This window comes from Oncorhynchus mykiss, chromosome 15 (assembly GCF_057628025.1).
Source record: "Oncorhynchus mykiss isolate SJ-2025 chromosome 15, ASM5762802v1, whole genome shotgun sequence".
NCBI lineage: Eukaryota > Metazoa > Chordata > Actinopteri > Salmoniformes > Salmonidae > Oncorhynchus > Oncorhynchus mykiss.
In genome coordinates this window covers 27,861,437-27,879,772 of record NC_143036.1, presented here as the reverse complement: position 1 = coordinate 27,879,772, position 18,336 = coordinate 27,861,437, and the positions used below count along the sequence as shown (strand labels likewise).

Genomic DNA, 18,336 nt, shown 5'->3' with positions numbered 1-18,336 from the left:
TTTCTTTTTTTTTGTTTAAAAGGGTTTGTTATAAAGTTCATGTAAAAAAAAAAATGAATTAACAACACTGAAATAGTAATACATGTAAAGCAAAAGCACAGGTGAGGAATAAATAAGACACTTCTAATTATATAAATAAAACCAAGGGAAAATGATAATACTGCACACAGTTTTAGCTGCCTGTTGCCTATAATGGCTATTGTTTCAGTCCACTATCATAGGCTATAGAACTCGCCAAAGTTAGGCTATAAGGTTCCGATTTTAAGAAACGCCAGCATGTTTACTTTGTCGGGTTTCAGTGAAGACCGGAGAGAGGTAACTACGTTCCCTGCCGTGTTGAACAACCTCTCTGACAGTGCTGGTAGCACACATGCTACTTTTTGGCAAGCAGAGCCAATAAAGGTAAACAAGAGTGGTTATCCCGCCACCATGACAGGGGGTCAGCAGATGTCTGGTTCTTTCCCTTCCATATAGCAGGTCATCTCGGTGTCGGCACGCACTCTCAACTTTAGTTGTTCTACAAAAGTTAGGCTATATGTTTTGATTTTTAATACATCACGTGTCTTTCTCACAGGCTACAAGTGAAGACAGACACTTCCTGGGACGCAACTGCTTGCGTCCTTATCCAATTCCGAGGTGCATATTGAAGATATTGGAAGGACTGTCCACATTTACTTTTTGTCAGCCAACAAGATGACTAGGTCTAACGAACAGCAAAGCACTAGCCTATGTTAATCTACTATCCCCCATAGTAAAAAAGTCGACCTGTTCTGTATGAGAAATGAATATTCCAAACATAGTCTGGGACAGTTGTAGGATGCAATAGATCCCAAATTAATACAACTAATGGCATATAAATATATATTTTACGCAATGTGGCTGACACAACGAATAAGAACTATGGCTTAAAATGTTGATAAACATTTAGGCTATTTCTTCACATTATAAGCGCACATGGCAGTAGGCTATAAACGAGAATGTTCCATTTGTGGGAAAACACCATTATCAAAAGTGACCGCGAATGTGATTATGCATGTAATGGTTTTATTATAAGATATTCTCTTTACAACAGGAGTAATATTAGCCTAACACTTGTGAGTTTATATATTATTACTTGTGAATAATGCCCAGCATGAGAAACAGCTTTTCTCTCTCAACTTTTTCTAATCATAGTTGCACACCTCATGTAGTAGCCCATAGGCCTATATGTTTTGATAAGGTTTGTGTCTTAACACATACTAAATAATATGGGTGAAATTAGTTTTGATTTAGACTGGACCATTATCATGCACCTGTCTCCAAATGGACAGTGGGAAAAAAATACATTTTATCTATGCATTTAAATAGCGGATGGAGGATGTTTTTCCTGTGAATCATTTTCATGCCAGCCAGGTAGGCTATACTCCTGTTGTAAAGAGAAGCAATGTGCTTAATATTAGGAAAGGTGAGCAAAAAATATAGTAGGCTTAGCCTATAGAAAGCTGATGGGATCCTCCTCTTTTTTAATAGAGGTCATCACTCTGTTTTCTCCCGCAATTGCATAGTCTATAGAAATATTGCGCAAAATCAGCTCATGGGCTCTCATGAAGTGTTTGATTAGATTTTTGATAACATTTGCATTGATGTGAGAATGATTAGAGGGACAATAGAGTGCTGAGTACCAGGCAGTTAGCAAATTTGGTAGGCTACTAATGACCATCAGCAGCATCAGAGCTTGGAGCAGCCTAATTACCGTGACTAAACGGTCATGTGGAATTTGACTGCCTTCATGACTCATGATCGCTGGTGTGGCGGTAATACGGTCACCGCAACTGCCCTATTTGTGGCACATGTTGACACTGTCAGGGATTCGTCTGGAGGGTTCTGTGTTTTACGCCTGTGTGTGGTATGTGTGTGTTTGTAGGTCACACCATAACTCCATGACATGGTAGCCATTGCTATGAAGATAGTTTTGTGCTTTATGAATATTTTCTTACTGTTGTTCCGTTTTCCAAATTTCTTCCCTATATTTTACACATGCAGCCCCATTGCGGGAAAAAAAAGGTGACATTTGAAGGTAGAAAATTGCAATGATTAAGCTAAGAGTTACTCCATACACAGTGCAGATTTATTTATTCATTGGTGTTATTTGGTGTAAGATGGACGAGTAGGGAAAAAGCCCATTGTCCACCATTTCTATAGACTGATGGGGAGTGTGAGGTGGAATAATCATATCTCATCAATCAATGTTTTTTCCTTGGTCCCCCTCGAGTGCAGGGGAGAATTTAATCTACCGATGACATGTTAAATGGCCTGAGAAAGGGTTTGGAGGGGCGTTAAATGAGGCATGGTGCCGTGACTGTTTGGCCAGTGTCACAGAGTGCTCAGTGAGGAGCCGCACGATCAGTACTGTAGCCACAGCAAAATCTGCTTTGCCTTAGCGCTGGACAGAGGAGACAAGGATCCCCCACTTTGTTGGGATCAAGTTCACCTGTGGCTCCACCTTTGCAACCATCCTTATCACAGCACGTCTCCGGCAGCCCAATCTAGCACCCTGCTGCAGGGGAAAACATCACTTACCTCAGGGTTTCTCAGCCCTCTCCTCAGGGACCACCAGGCGTTTCACATATTTGTTAAAGCCCTGAACTGGCACACGTGATTCAATTATTATTATTATTATTATTATACTGAACCAAAATATAAACGCAACATGTAAAGTGTTGGTCCCGTGTTTCATTTAATGCTGAAATAAAACATCCCAACATTTTTCCATTCACAGAAAAAGCTTATTTCTCTCAAATGTTGTGTACAAATTTGTTTACGTCCCTGTTAGTGAGCATTTCTTTGCCAAGAGAATATATCCACCTGACAGGTGTGGAATATCAATAAGCTGATTAAACAGCAGGATCATTACACAGGTGCACCTTGTGCTGGGGACAATAAAAGGCCACTCTAAAATCTGCTTTTTTTTTGTCACACAACACCATGCCACAGATGTCTCAAGTTTTCAAGGAGCGTGCAGTAGGCATGCTGATTTCTGGAATGTCCACCAGAGCTGTTGCCAGAGAATCTCTACCCTAAGCTGCCTCCAACGCCGTTTTGGAGGATTTGTCCAGTATGTCCAGCCGACCTCACAACCGCAGACCATATGTCATCACGCCAGCCCAGGACCTCCACATCCTGCTTCTTCTCCTGAGGGATGGTCTGAGACCAGCCACCCAGACAGCTGATGAAACTGTGGGTTTGCACAACCAAATAATTTCTGCAGAAACTGTCTCAGGGAAGCTCATCTGCGTGCTTGTCATCCTCACCAGGGTCTTGACCTGACTGCAGTTTTCCGTTGTAACTGACATCAGTGGGCACACTGCAGAAGTGTGCTCTTCACGAATGAATCCCTGTTTCAACTGTACCGGGCAGATGGCAGACCGAGTGTATGGCGTTGTGTGGGTAAGCGGTTTGCTGATGTCAATATTGTGAACCGTGTGCACCAGGGTGTCGGTGGGGTTATGGTATGGGCAGACATAAGCTACGGACAACAAACACAATTGCATTTTGATTGCACAGAGATCCTGAGGCCCATTGTCGTGCCATTCATCTGCCGCCATCACCTCATGTTTCAGCATGATAATGCACAGTCGCAAGGACCTGTACACAATCCCAGGAAGCTGAAAATGTTCCAGTTCTTCCATGGCCAGCATACATGTCACCAATTTGAGCATGTTTGGGATGCTCCGGATCAATGTGTACAACAGCGTGTTCCAAATGCATGTCTTATGAAATCCATAGATTAGGGCCTACTGAATGTTATTTCAATTGACTGATTTCCTTATATGAATCCTTGAAATTGTTGCGTTTTAAAAATATATATTTTTGTTCAGTGTACTTAATCATTCGAGTCAGGACTTACCTCCCCGGGATGTCCCCAGGATCTCCATCACTCCACCATCCACGACCATCCATAGCACCACCCTGTCCAAGTCCTTGATCAGAGCTTGTAGTGTAATCACTGTTTTCATTTTAATTTGAGGCTGTTGTAGTGTTCAGAGACCAAGCACAAGCTCTTGTCCTTTCAGTGGATTTTTCCTGTGGGAGGACTAGCACTTCCTTCAGTGTCAGTTTGGTTCGAGCTGCATGGCTTTGACAAGGGGAATAGGGATGAATGAAGTCGGCGAACAACCTCATAGAGCAAATCTGCATAAATGGATTGCCTAAAATGGACAATGGCCCAGTCCCGGAAAAAGTGCCTTGGCACTTCCATGTTGATCTGAAAGAATTGGATAAGCAATATAGTTGTAGCTATAACATTTAGAAGACTTGATTACATTTTCGCCATACTGATTTATGTCTATCCAAACCGTTCAGATTTACTGTGGGTCTAGGGGTTGTTTCTGAATGGGGCCTTCAACATGGTTCTTTCTCAATTCGTCTTTCCTTGATTCCTTGCGTCCTTATCAAAACCCATTGGAGAAGGTTCGAGGGGAGAGGGAACTTGGAACTTCTCCTCCAATACAATTAAAAGGAGTCGAGGAATCACAGAAAGATTAATTGAGATGAAGCCAATACCTTTTCCTGTCTTCCCTGACTGATCTAAATTGACCCTGTCCTCCCTCTCTTCCTCTCAGCCGGAGGCGCCATCAGCCTCGTCCATGCGAGGAGCGGTTGAGGAGGATGAAGGGGACTTGAACAAATCTCTGGGGGTCCAACGCTTTCAGCAGATCCTCAGCTCCGCCCCCAGGGTCCCCGACGAGCAGCACCGCACCTACAACGAGGAGGACTTTGAATGTAAGCACACACACAATTGTTCACACAACTTGCACACATGCGTAGGTGGCTCACATACTTTTGCAGAAATTGTGGAGTGGATTACCTTCATTTTTGGGAATCGTAAATATAAACCGTTGATTTACTAATAAAATAAGTCCCTCTGAAAACCACACAAAATGTTTGATCTACTAACCATTTCCCTGCTGCAGACCACCGTCACTCCTCTCACCACATCCACCACCCCCTGTCCAAGCTGCCCTCCGATGGGAGGAGGAAGAAGAGCGGCAAGAAGAAAAAGAAGGAAAGAGAGCGCAAGGACAGTTCCGGCCCAAACAGCAACACCGCCATTGAGGAAGGAGAGGATGAGGAAGATGATGAGGAAGAGGGTGGAGAGAGCCACACCCATCTCTCTGAGACAGATTGTGACACCGTCAAAGAAGACGTACATGTAATGACACCTTTCATGTTTTCAAATACGCTTTAACATTCACTTCAGTTGTCTTGTCAGTTGTTGTTTTTTTTAAACATGAACCAAAGGTAGCTTAGCGTAAGGCAGTGTTTCCCAAACTCGGTCCTGGGGCCCCTCCTGGTTCTACGTTTTGTACTAGCACTACACAACTGATTCAATTAACCAACTCATCAAGCTTGGATTATTTGAATCAGTGTAGTGCTAGGGAAAAAACAAAACATGTTCCCAGGTGCGGCCCCAGGATCCAGTTTGGGAAACCATGGCGTAAGGCAATATGCATATCTTACTCCACTGATACTGGGTCTGCGTGCCAAATGACACCCTATTCCCTATTTAGTGCACTACTTTTGACCAAGGCCAGGTAAAAAAAATGTAGTGCACTACAAAGGGAATAGGGTGCCATTTGGAACACTGACATGTTTTTTTTTTTTTTTTTTGCAGTGTGGCTGTGGTTCAACAGCATTATCATATTTTCCTCTATGAATATTTAAACACAAGCTTAATGAATTATTTAACTGGTTTGGGGTTACACTGTTATATCACTGACAACTATTGTGTTCTGCCACACATGACCGGTTTTGACCTGTGATTTTCTCATATGAAGCTTTCTTTTATTCTTGAAATATAAAAGAAATGCTCAAGAGTGTGAATTCTCACAAAACCCTGACGAAAAAAAGACCATGATTTTTGGGATGTTTTTACGAAATGTAATCCATAAAATAGTCCTTTGGAGGATTGTTGACATGTATATTTAACATTTTTATCTAAAATAATTTATCAAAGTTGGCATATTTATGACATTTTGGCCTCACCCATGTTTCCTTTAATAACCTTTTACTGCAGTGGGCTAACTCCCGGGTCGGTCACACAGTGTTTCTTGGTAGTGTTAAACAAATCTACTTTGAAACAAAAGTACACACCTCACACACATGGTTATGGGCAACAGCATTAAAAGAAGACACTAGTACCATGTCAGATACAGAGTTGAAATGTATTACATACATACATTATTCTCTTTAGTTTGATTTTATTAGGCTTCTCATTAGCCGACGTGAATGGTGACAGCTTGTCTTCCTGGGCTCTGACACATAACTAAAAATACATTACAGACAAAGACAATTTACATACATTTAAAACATTAACATAGAAATTACAGACATTTATATTTAAAAATGTTTGGTCACATGGGGGAGAGGCATTGTGGCATTTGTTTTTTTTAAACCCGGTTTACTGGCACTATATGAGATGGAAGGGAGTGCCATGGATTAATGGCTCTATACAATTTCTAGATTCCCCCCCCCCCCCCCCTCAACCTGGGGACTATGAAGACACACCTGGTATCGTGTCTGGTGGGGTAAGTATGTCTGTCAGAGCTATATATAAGTTGATTATACAGTCAATTTTGAATATTTCTCTCAAAAACAAGAATTGATGCTGTCAATCTCTCCTCTACTTTGAGCCAAGAGAGACTGACGTGCAGACTGTTGACATTAGCCCTCTGTGTACACTGAAGGGCAAGACTTGCTGCTCTGTTCTGGGCCAGCTGCAGCCTTTCTAGTTCCTTCTTTGCAGCACTTGATCACATCGCTGTGCGATGGTCGATATTAGATCAAACTAGAGCCTGCAGGATTTGTTTTATCGACTGTGGTGTTTAAAAATGCTGAGCATAACTTTATCACAGACATACCTCTCCCCTCTTTGCAACAATTGAATCAATATGCCTTGACAAGTTGACACCAAGCAGTTTAGTCTCCTCAAAACAGCCACATCATTCATTACCAGATTCTGCTGAGGTCTAGAACTTAGGGAATGATTTGTATCAAACACAATGATTTCAGTTTTAGATATGTTCAGGACCTTTTTGTTACTAGCCACCCAATCCAAAACTGACTGAAACTCTTTGTTTAGGGTTGCAGGGACTTCACTAGCTGCGGTTGCTGACGTGCATAATGTTGACACACAGGCTTTGTTCAATGCTAGTGGTAGATCATTAGTAAAAATAGAGAACAATGAAGGGCCAAGTGCCACTTGCAAAATACCACACTTTGTTTAACATTAGAGAAGCTACTATTTAAAGAGAACCCTCGGTGATCTATTAGATAGCTCTCGTCCCATGATATGGCAGGGATGTAAAGCCATAACACATAGATTTTTCCCGATTTTATGGTCAATAATCTCAACGGCTGCACTGAAATCTAACAAAGCTCCCACTATCTTATTATCCATTTATTTCAGCCAATCACCAGTCCTTTGTGTCAGTGCAGTACATGTTGAGTGACCTTCTCTATAAGCACGCTGAAAGTCTGTTGTTCATTTGTTCAGAGAAATAGCATTGTACCTGGTCAAACAACCTTTTTCTAAACGTTTGCTAAGAGCCGGCGGCAAGCTGATTTGGTTAGCTGTTAGAACCAGTAAAGGGCGCGTTTACCGTTCTTTGGTAGTGGAATGACTAGCTTCCCTCCAGGTCTGAAGATGAACACTGTTCTCCGGGCTCAGATTAAAGATATGACACAGGAGGGGCAATGTAGTCTGCTACCATCCTCAGTAGCTTTCCATCTAAGTTGTCCAAACCAGGTGGTTTCTCATTATTGATGGACATCAATCATTTTCCCACCTCTCCCACACTAACTTTACAGAATTCCAAATTACAATGCTTTTCTTTCATTATTAGGTATTTTGTGCATGAATATGATGGCTCACAGTTTGCCCACTTTGCCAATGAAATAGTCATAGGCAGGAAACACTCAACTTTACAAAAGCAATAAACCAAGCTTTCTCGTTCAGCATATGCCGCTCTCTGATGACAACATTTTGTGAAAATCCCCCATTAATGTGGTTATTTTCTTTGTTGTGGTCTAGGTTTTGTGATGAATCCCTCTGAATGATTTTAAGTCGATTCATTTTCTACATATTTGTATTGTTTTTTTCCCCCTCTTTACCGTAAACCCTATTGCAGTTATTTTCAATAGCATGTTGAATATACAGAATGTTCATGTCATGTGTGCCCTTACTCCCTCCATAGTTCTTTCTGTCAGATGAAGATCGCCTGGCCACACCTACCACAGACAGCCCCCACCCTGCCCGAGGGATGGAGGTTGTGCCTCAGTCTGCTGTGGGCACCGAACCTGAAGATGCCGCCTCCACCGAGTGAGTACACCTCTCTGAATACACCCATATTTTTATTTCATTATTACCGTAATGAGGTGATTGGGTGAGCTCATTTTTGCCAGTTGAAGTGTCACCCTGCTTTGCGTCACAACACGACAAGGACTCTTTTGTAGCACTTAGCCTGATACTGCTTGCTCTGAGGCGTTCTCAGTCACTGATTGGATCAGAGAGAGAGAGAAAGAGAGTGTGTGTGTGCGCGGTCTCACCCAGGCAGGCCGGCACACACTGTACGTTACCATGTTCCCGGCATCCAGGCAGCCTGCAGGGTTCTGATCTAATAGGACATGATTCATCCCCTTGCAACAACACATATTTCACCTGTCTGACTGTCTCCATAGAGAACAGAACACTGACCCTTCCTACTAACACACCTCTCCCTCCCTCCACCTATGGTATTTAGTCTCAGGACACATTAGTGCTTTGTCTTTTCTTCTCCTTTCTCCAGTCTGCCGAAGTTTCGCTCTGTGTGGACTTCCTCCTAATAGTACTACTAAAACTGCAATACTATACATTGGAAGATGGAGATGTCAAACAAGTGGATTATTCTGACCGGGGAGGGAACTTCTGAATATAGTTGGGGAAAGTAACGCCCAAAGTTTTTTTTCTTTTTTTCTGAAACAACCATAAAGTGCTTAGGAGACAGTTTGACGTCTTTAGGTGAGTGAGTGTCGGTTTTGGGAATGATCTGTTTGCTGGACTGACTAATTCTAAGTGGGCATCTTCACTCCTTAGTTTATGATGCCATTTTTAGGATTTAGTGCACCTGATTTTTTTTCTTCTGTGAATTTGGCTTCCTGTATGTTTTGTTCCAAGGAATGTTGAAGGAGACCAACAAACCGTTCTCTTCTTATCTTAGAAAATGTGAATTTTGTCATCTATTGGCCCCTAAATTAAAAATGAGTTAAGTTGTGTAGACCACTTCAGAGCCCTATACTATGAATCAAGTTTGAGGAGTTAGCGAGGTAACTTGGGTCAACTCTGAGATCAACTTGGGATAACCGACACCACAAAAATCGTGTAGCTTTTAGCCAGGTACATTTCTATGGCAACATATCCTTCAGAACTAATCTTCTCTGGGACAGGCTAATTCAGGGTTAACTCCATTTTATCCTGAAGAAGTCTGAGCCACGAGTTGAGAACCAATGAAAACCGATTCTCTCCCTCTCGCAAAGAGTGTGCCACCATACCCTTCATTTGAGGAAGACTACTAATTTAAATATTTTATTAATCAAATGTACTTTTGTGCGTTAAAAAATTCCTATCATATTAGTAATGACATTTAGTAATGACAGCGTTTGCTTTCTGATTTGTACATTTCGCGCAATTGTGTTTTGAAATTTGTTAGCGGGCTAACTGACAGCCGCATCCAATCATAGACATACAGTATAATCCATAGATGGCAGTTCCCATTCAAGTCAATGACACTGTCGAAGGCTTAGACCTAAACGTTTGTCTATATACCTACCATGAATGAAATAAATACTAAAAAGAACCTGATCTCCTTTTTGAGTTGAGCTACACAATTTTGGAAGCCATTGCTAGTGTACCCGTAAGTTTTAACAGTCAAATTGCCATGGTTCGAGGTTCCAAAACCCTAATGGATTATGTCTATGATCACAATGCAATTTTTTTATTTTTTATTTTACCTTTATTTAACCAGGCAAGTCAGTTAAGAACAAGTTCTTATTTTCAATGACGGCCTAGGAACAGTGGGTTAACTGCCTGTTCGGGGGCAGAACGACAGCTCGGGGGTTTGAACTCGCAACCTTCCGGTTACTAGTCCAACGCTCTAACCACTAGGCCACCCTGCCGACGTCAGTAAGCTATTCCACAGATCGAAGGAGCGCTATGAGTGGGGAAAAGTTCTGGAAATTTGCCAGAACTTTTTCTTTCTTTTAGATTTTGGCACAAATAAAAATGTGGCACTGACTCACCCTTGGATTGATGTTTCAGCATTGTCTCAATGAAGAGTTCGGTGTTACAAGCTTGCTAGAGTTGGAGGGAGGTGGACGATCAATATCTACCATCGTAGTACGGATGAAGCCTGACCTGGAATGTGAAGCTAACTGAAGTTGTCTAGCTTTATAAAAGCCTGAGTAGATCTAGCTTGCTTTCTTAGTACACCACTCAGGCTCACGTCATAACTTTTATTGACTTTAAAGTTATTAACCCTGTTCTTTCTCTCCTCTCCCAGAAAGCCCTGTCCGACCTTGTCCAGCAGTGACCCATCCGACCCCGCCTCTCTGACCCGCATAGCCAGCCGCAGCTACGACCTGCAGGAGCGCCGGCGTACGGGCAACATGACTGGCGCCGAGCAGGCCAAGTACCACCGCATCCCCACGGATGAGAGTGAGGCGCAGACCCTGGCCTCGGCCGACTTGGATGGCATTAAGAGTGAGTCTGGGGAAATGGAGAAACATCAATTTAGACATTTCGGTCCGGTTTACAGATTAAGCCTAATCATAGACTAAAAATAATCTCTATTGAAAATGCTTCTTAGTCCAGGTTTAGGCTTAGTCTGTATCTGGGAAACAGCCCCTACATGTTCAGCCATTCATTTGTTGTCGACTGAACTGAAGCAATGTTTTAGTGCTTACTTTATTGTATGTATTATTAAATTCAGAAGACATGTTGGTTCTCTCTTTGTTATGTTCAAACTTCTTGTACATTTCCAGGCTGTTTTGTCCATTGGGAGATTTGTTCAGAAGCCCAGTACTCTAAACTCTCCCAGACCTTGGAGTGCTGCAGTCATCTGCTCTGCCAGATTAACTTTTAAAGAAGGCTGTGAGTGTGTGTTTGTGCGTGCAATTCGGCCTGTTTGATATCCCACATTATTACCCTTCCAGCTGAGCACTGTGATTAGAGTGGAAGAACAGTCTTTGGCTCCACTGAAGGTCGGAATGCTCAGAACAGAGAATGGAAGAGAGGGGGGCACACAGGGACACATTAATGAGGGGCACTATGAGTCAGTGTGTCCCCCCCCCCGTTGCCCTGTGACGTCCCCAGCTCCAGGGGCACCAGAGGTGATTTACATCAGGGGGGGTCGACCCCTCAGTGGACAGCGGCAGCTTATCAGAGTGTGGCGGACAGGAACAGAACAGGAGCAAAGTCCTCTTGTTAAATTAGCCTGTTCCCGCTGTCAGCTGAGGCCCTTGGAACCAGGCCCAAGCCAACCTGGTGGCTAATTGAGAAAGCTGCCCTTCTGGTTCACAAGTCCTGAGTCATTAGTGACAATAAAACAATGGGGAAGAGCTAAGTCATCTGAAAGAACAACATGAGAGGGAAGCTGATGAGATGCATGGTGATGATCTGATGTAGGTGATGTAGGTCCAGTGCCATCATGGGGCTACGTGACATAAATGGTGTGGCCTTTGTCCTCTAATTTGTCCTCTTTCTCCTCTCAGCATAGAGATCATATTACATTACTAGTCATGAACCCTTCAAGTTTCAGAATGGTCCGAAAATGGCATTTTATTTGGGAATTTTAATTCCTCATTCTATGATCTTTTATTTTCTTCCCAGAACTGCAAAGCAGCCTGGGAAAGTGCCTTTGTGGCTGGCTGCTGCTCAATGATTGGAATGATTAGATCACTCTCTCCTTCCCCTTTTTGGTCAACCCTCCGGTTGTTAGCACCTCCGCTAGCTAATGCGCTCGGACGGTTTCTACCTCAACCAGGTCAGGTGGTGGTCAAGGAATGGCAACTTTTTTTCCCGCTTTTCTTTGAGCTCCAGTCCTGGACACGCAAGGACTGGATCTTGAGACGCTACAGGTGGCTGTTCCTCATACCCATGCCAGCACTGCGCCCACCTCCAAGCTCATCTCCTTCTTCAAGAGTGTTATCCATTTAGGCCCGTCCCACTCGGGGTCTGCCCAGACACTCATGAGTCAGGAGTCAGACACATCGTGGAGTCTCTAGGGCGGACTAACGGTTCCAGTGGACATTGCGTGGAAGTCGGACAAGTTACAGCAACACCTTACAGCAAAACCTGGACAAAGAACAAGAGGCTCACATGACAGAAGATTATACTTTGTTGCTCTCCAGTTTCACTCGCTGGGTTTTCCTAAAAGGACCAACAGGACAACTTGTTCATTAGGAGAAAATGCTGTCATTTTTCCAAACCCTCAGAGTTGATGAAGGTGCTCAACGACCAGGGTGTTTCTCAAATAGGGAAAAAAGGCCACTGATAAAGGTAAGGTTCCTATCTCTAACAGGATCATCAAACCTGTTGCACCTACCCTCTCAGATATATCTGAGAGCCTCTCTGCCATCCAGCCTTGTCCAGGTTGTCCTTCGTTTGAGGCCACAGCAAGGTCAGGTGGAAAAAAAGCAGCAGCCTGGCCTCTGAGTGTGGGACTCTGAGATTTGACCTGATGGTGGGGACGTCATCCCAGAGCCAAGAGCTCACCGTTAGGAAGATCAATGTTTGGGGGAAAAGCTACAACACTACAATGGATTGTTGACCACTGTTAGTCAGTGTTTGGGATCACAATCGCCACCACAGTCGTATTCAAAACAAAGAATAAGGGGATGTCAATACACGATAGATCACTATATAGAGACAATCATGAACCTCTATTGCGATGCCTGTCCTTATGTGGTGATGATTTTGCACTCATCTCTCACTTTTTACTCCTCAGGCCATCGTTTTGAGGATGTCCCTGGGGTACGGAGACACCTGGTCAGAAAGAGCACCAAGGGCCAAGTGGTGCATGTCGGCAAGGACCACCAGGAGACCAGCATACGCAGCCAAAAAAAGGACCGGACCCCACATGAGGTGAGCCTCCGAAAAAACGAGCATTAGTACCCACTCCTTTGCTTGTGTTGGGAAACAGTGTCACATTGTCCCTTGTTTCAAATAGTATGATTGGGTTTTATTCATTTAGATGGTTTTCATGGATTTCCTGATGTTTTTGACAAGGAGGAAGGTTTGAAGGTAGATGTTGCTGCTTGTTTTAAGACATTCCATGCAGGACACGTGTAGGTGATGTTTGTCTTTGGAGACCAGTTTCTATGTTTTGCTCAGTTTAGACAAAGGTAAATGGGGTTCATTGTTTTCTTGACACCACCCCCCCCCCCCCCCCCCCCCCCCCCATCAACTAGAAAATACAGCAAAAAAAAATCCCCTCGTTCTCTGTTTGGGCGCAGAACACAATTAAAAATGAATGAATTAGTTATTTTCTTTCACACATCAAAAGGAAAGAGGCAGCGAAGAGTTCAGGTAACAAGACACCCGGTGCTCCCTGAGAGAGGGAGCCATGTTTTAATAACACACACACAGAGGCCCCCAACAACAGGTTCCTCTCATGGTAAAGAGTGTGTACGAGCTACAGTGTGTGTGTGGGGAGATGTAAGGGTCGCCTGCTCTGTGCGGGGGTCTGTGTCAGTGTGTTGAGCCCACCCTCTCGCTCCTTCCAGTCGTTACCGGCAGTGGTTCTGTACCGTTCTGCCTCCCGGCCAGACGGAATGGTCCTATTGGACTACTCCGGCCATATGGCCCGGCCCCAGAAGGTGAGGCGGCTTAGCCGGCCAGACACAGGTTCCAGGAGTGTGGGTTTGCATGTGGCGCCGTGTCTCTGCACGTGAGGGTAGGTGTACAGTATGATCACTCGCTAATCATCAGTTATGTTGTTGGCTTGGTACTAAAACAGGTAGTAGTGGGTTGGGTCGCACTAACTCACCAGCATAGTTTCTCTTTAACCAGCCTGTTGTGACGTGATAAGGCTGTAATGGTGCAATACTGTGTTTCTACTCATCAGAGTCTCTGCTATTCTACTGTATTTATACCCATCCAAATCTTCATTATTTCTACTGTATTTCTACTCATCAGTCTCTAAAATGTGTACTGTATTTCTACTCATCACAGTTAGTGGATGTTCGGGAAGAACTTAATCTCAACGGAGCGTCTGGTGCTCACTCAAATGGTTTTGACTGAAATAAGGTTGCGTTTACTAGTTGCTTGGGCTATTTTCTGTCCGTGGCCTATATTTGTGAAGTGTATTGACTTTGAGGATAGTTTCAATGCATGTTTGTTGGGCGCTAATATAACCGAGTAACACTGTTGAGTGCGTTTCTGTTTGACATCAACATTGCACCGTATACCTGGGTTCAACTACCATTTTAAAATATTTTGAACATTTTGCTCCAGCCTGCCTAGAATGCCAGATGGACTGGGTTTGCAGTTTGGGGACTATTTTATTGGTCCATTAAGCCAGGCAAGCTCAATCAACCACAAATAAAGTATTTAAAATAGTAATTGAACCCAGGTCTGATACATTTTGCATGGTTTTCAGAAGTCAGCAGGTTCAAGGCCTGGTGCCAACTACTTTCACACTTGACATTTTGAAGAGTGAAAGTAGATAAACACATATGGACACGTAGTTATCTGGATATGCTTTCCCTTCCTTATAATGTCCACTGTCTTTAAAGAAAAAGCATGATCCTGAGAAGAGCTAGCGTTCATTCTAAAATAACAGAAGAATATGGCCAAAAAAATGCTATCCGGGGTCCTTGGGACGTCCCTACCCTAAATCCTAACCCCTTGCCTAACCTTAAATAGAACCCTTGCCTAACTTTAACCCTTACCTTAACCATTTTACATTTCAACTTCAACTGGGTAGGGCCATCCCAAGGATCCCGGATAGCAAGGACCGAAGCAGATCTAGACACATTTACGCTAATCGAAAACAATTTCCCCTGATAGTTCAGTTATTCCGATCCTCACTGAATCTAATCAAGTTTCCTCAATAATAACTTGGTTTGAAGGAGATGCTGGTTTCAACATTTCAGACTCCTGGATGTGCATGGGCATCTACACAGAACATGCTAATATCATGGATATTGACTTGCATTGGTTTTTGGACAAACATGCTACAAAGTTAGCAATTGGAGATAGTGGTCACTGGCCAGGTAAACAAACAAAATAAATGATTACTGTCTTACCTTGTACATAGACTGCTTACAGGGTAAGGAAACCAATATGTAATTTGGGTGAACTATCACTTTAACATCCATCTCTCCCTCTCAGGTGTTTGTGGAGCTGAACGAGCTGATCATGGATAAGAACCAGGAAATGCAGTGGCGGGAGACAGCGCGTTGGATCAAGTTTGAGGAGGACGTGGAGGAGGAGACGGATCGCTGGGGCAAACCCCACGTGGCCTCGCTCTCCTTCCGCAGCCTGCTGGAGCTCCGCAAGACCATCTCCCACGGTAGGAGAGGAGGAGAGAAAGAGTGTGTGTGTGTACATCTGTGTGTGCCCTCACTGCAGTGTGCCGTGTCTCCTCTGCCACCCAGGGGCGGTGTTGTTGGACCTGGACCAGAAGACTCTGCCTGGCATCGCCCACCAGGTGGTGGAGCAGATGATAATCTCAGACCAGATCAAGGCTGAGGACCGCGCCAACGTGCTCCGAGCCCTGCTTCTCAAACACAGGTACAGCACTACCACTACACCTACAAATCGTCTAGGACAGCTTAGTGAAAAAAACACTCTTAAGTCTTAAGACGATCTCAACTCTTAGTATGGAAGTACGGAATACTGCCGTAGTTTTAGCAAATTAAGTGTTTGGACATTACTGTATTTATACTCTGGCTGTTGTTTTTCAACAGGATACATAAGACAAAATCGCTGGAGTTCGTCTAACATTCTGATCTCATAGATGAAATGGCATTATTAGTTCAGCATGTCAATTCACACTGATGAACTTTCCATGCCATCCCCCACGCTGCCTGCTTGCTTGGTAGGTCCCACCTCGCCCTCTCTCACGCGATGTATCTCCTGCTCAACCTCTGTGTGCCTTTCCTTCCCTCTCCCCGCAGTCACCCGAGCGACGAGAAAGAGCACAGCCACAACCCCTTCCCCAGGAACATCTCTGCGGCCAGCCTGGGCAGCATGCTGCCTCACCACCACAGCTCCAACCACATCCACCAGCCAGAGCCCTCCGTCACAGAGCCCCTCATGGGCTCGGCCAGCTCGGCGGAGCAGGAGACGCGCGTCGACGTGGAGAAGAACGACGTGCAGGTACCTACAGCTCCGGGTTGATTGATACTATGTGGTTTACTGTTGCGAATGTAGGTTAGATAACTTATTTGACTGACGAAGAGAGCAGGCAATAACATTGTGGTGGAGACATGTTTATTTGGATAGATATGTATCTTCTAGCAGTTCATGGTTGAGTCCCTTTTTAATGATTAAGGTCTCCCGTTGGTCAGCTAGACAGAGACCTGCGTTAACTACGTTATGATTTGGTGTTCTGCAACAGAAGGAGTCGACTCCAAATATTGGCATGCACAGGTCCAAGTCCAAGCATGAGCTCAAGCTGCTGGAGAAGATTCCAGAGAACGCTGAGGCCACTGTAGTCCTTGTGGGTGAGTTGAATTGTGTTGATTTCTTTCAAGAAGGTACCGTAAGGTACCCATTGTTAACTGAAAATGAACCAGTAAATACTGGCTGAAACCGGAGTGTAAAATATTGCAGTTTCCCAGATACTCTGTTCCTCTTTCCAGGCAGTGTGGACTTCCTGGAGCAGCCCACCATGGCGTTTGTCCGGTTGCAGGAGGCGCAGGAGCTGGACTCTGTACTGGAGGTCCCCGTGCCCGTCAGGTTCATCTTCGTCCTGCTGGGACCCTCCAGCACCAACATGGACTACCACCAGATCGGACGCTCCATCTCCACACTCATGTCTGACAAGGTCAGCGTGGGACCAATTTAGAGCAGACCAAGACAATGGATAGAGTGCAATAGTAAACCTTCCGTGTTGTAATTTCACTGGTTTCAGTTTCCATTCATGTTTTCATTTGGTTTAACTGTTGTTACCTCTGAAACCTCACACAAGATGATGATTATAAATCCTTATATGTTGTGTGTTTCCCTCCCCTTCCCTGCAGCACTTCCATGAGTCGGCCTACCTGGCAGATGACCGCCAGGACCTGCTCAACGCCATCAACGGCTTCCTGGACTGCAGCATCGTGCTGCCCCCCTCGGAGATGGGTGGCGAGGAGCTGCTCCACTCAGTCTCTCGCTTCCAGAAGGAGATGCTCCGCAAGAGGGAGGAGCAAGGAGCCCTGCTGGCCAAGGAGCCCAAAAGCCAGGAGGAGAAAGGTGGGGGAATTCTGACATTTTGGTCAAATGATGTCCAAGCAACTTTCCCAGCGTCTCAGACCGTTACCTGGATGATAATGATTTAAGAGTTTCCCCTTTTTTTTCCCAAACCAACTTCATTTTTGTAGTGCAGATTTTGAAATTAAAGTCCATGTTAACACGGTCTGTGTTCATGTCTTCCAGAGTCCCTTCTATCGCCCGGGAAGCCGGGAGACGACCCCCTGCAGCGTACGGGACGCCCCTTCGGCGGCCTGATCCGGGACGTGAAGCGCCGCTACCCAAAGTACGCAAGCGACTTCAAGGACGCGCTGAACGCCCAGTGCGCGGCGGCCGTCATCTTCATTTACTTCGCCGCCCTCTCCCCAGCTATCACCTTCGGAGGCCTCCTGGGTGAGTCCCCCAGGGGTTAAAGATGGCTAGCAAATTCTGGCACATTAACAGAAATGTTGATGAACGTACAGTTTCCCTGTAAGTTCATTAAGTAAGGGGAACAATGAACAGGATGAAAAAACGAACCACTCCACAAATCCATCCGATACCAATCTACCCCAACCAACACACAACCAGACACTTAGCATGTGTTTAAGTCAGGCATTGGAGCTGTATTTAATGTTATTTACTAATGTTTTCAAATAATGTTCTTAGGTCGTTTCCTGAACGTTGCCTGTGCGGTTTCTTGACTGTGTGCCTTGTGGTAGGTGAGAAGACTGAGGGTCTGATCGGTGTGTCTGAGCTGATCGTGGCCACGGCGCTGCAGGGCATTCTCTTCTGCCTCCTGGGGGCCCAGCCGCTCCTGGTGGTGGGCTTCTCTGGACCCCTACTCGTCTTTGAAGAGGCCTTCTACTCTGTGAGTTATCCTA

General features: G+C 44.6%; 1 protein-coding gene across 25 annotated transcripts in view; it reads left to right on the top strand.

Annotated features, from left to right (window-relative positions):
- LOC110489906 (anion exchange protein 2) overlaps positions 1-18,336 on the top strand; it is an 81,499-nt gene that overhangs the window by 53,723 nt on the left and 9,440 nt on the right. For 22 of the 25 annotated variants that reach the window (XM_090199767.1, XM_090199776.1, XM_090199769.1 and 19 more), the window contains 13 exons: positions 4,602-4,761; positions 4,953-5,191; positions 8,235-8,359; positions 10,575-10,774; positions 13,020-13,156; positions 15,407-15,587; positions 15,673-15,808; positions 16,195-16,396; positions 16,638-16,743; positions 16,882-17,066; positions 17,263-17,476; positions 17,660-17,866; positions 18,175-18,323. In XM_090199767.1, coding sequence (XP_090055893.1) covers positions 4,602-4,761; positions 4,953-5,191; positions 8,235-8,359; positions 10,575-10,774; positions 13,020-13,156; positions 15,407-15,587; positions 15,673-15,808; positions 16,195-16,396; positions 16,638-16,743; positions 16,882-17,066; positions 17,263-17,476; positions 17,660-17,866; positions 18,175-18,323 — 2,241 coding nt within the window. Of the gene's footprint in view, positions 1-2,973; positions 3,427-4,601; positions 4,762-4,952; positions 5,192-8,234; positions 8,360-10,574; positions 10,775-13,019; positions 13,157-15,406; positions 15,588-15,672; positions 15,809-16,194; positions 16,397-16,637; positions 16,744-16,881; positions 17,067-17,262; positions 17,477-17,659; positions 17,867-18,174; positions 18,324-18,336 lie in introns of all 25 variants that reach the window. The other 3 variants (XR_016486630.1, XR_016486631.1, XM_090199774.1) reach the window with 2 other exon arrangements.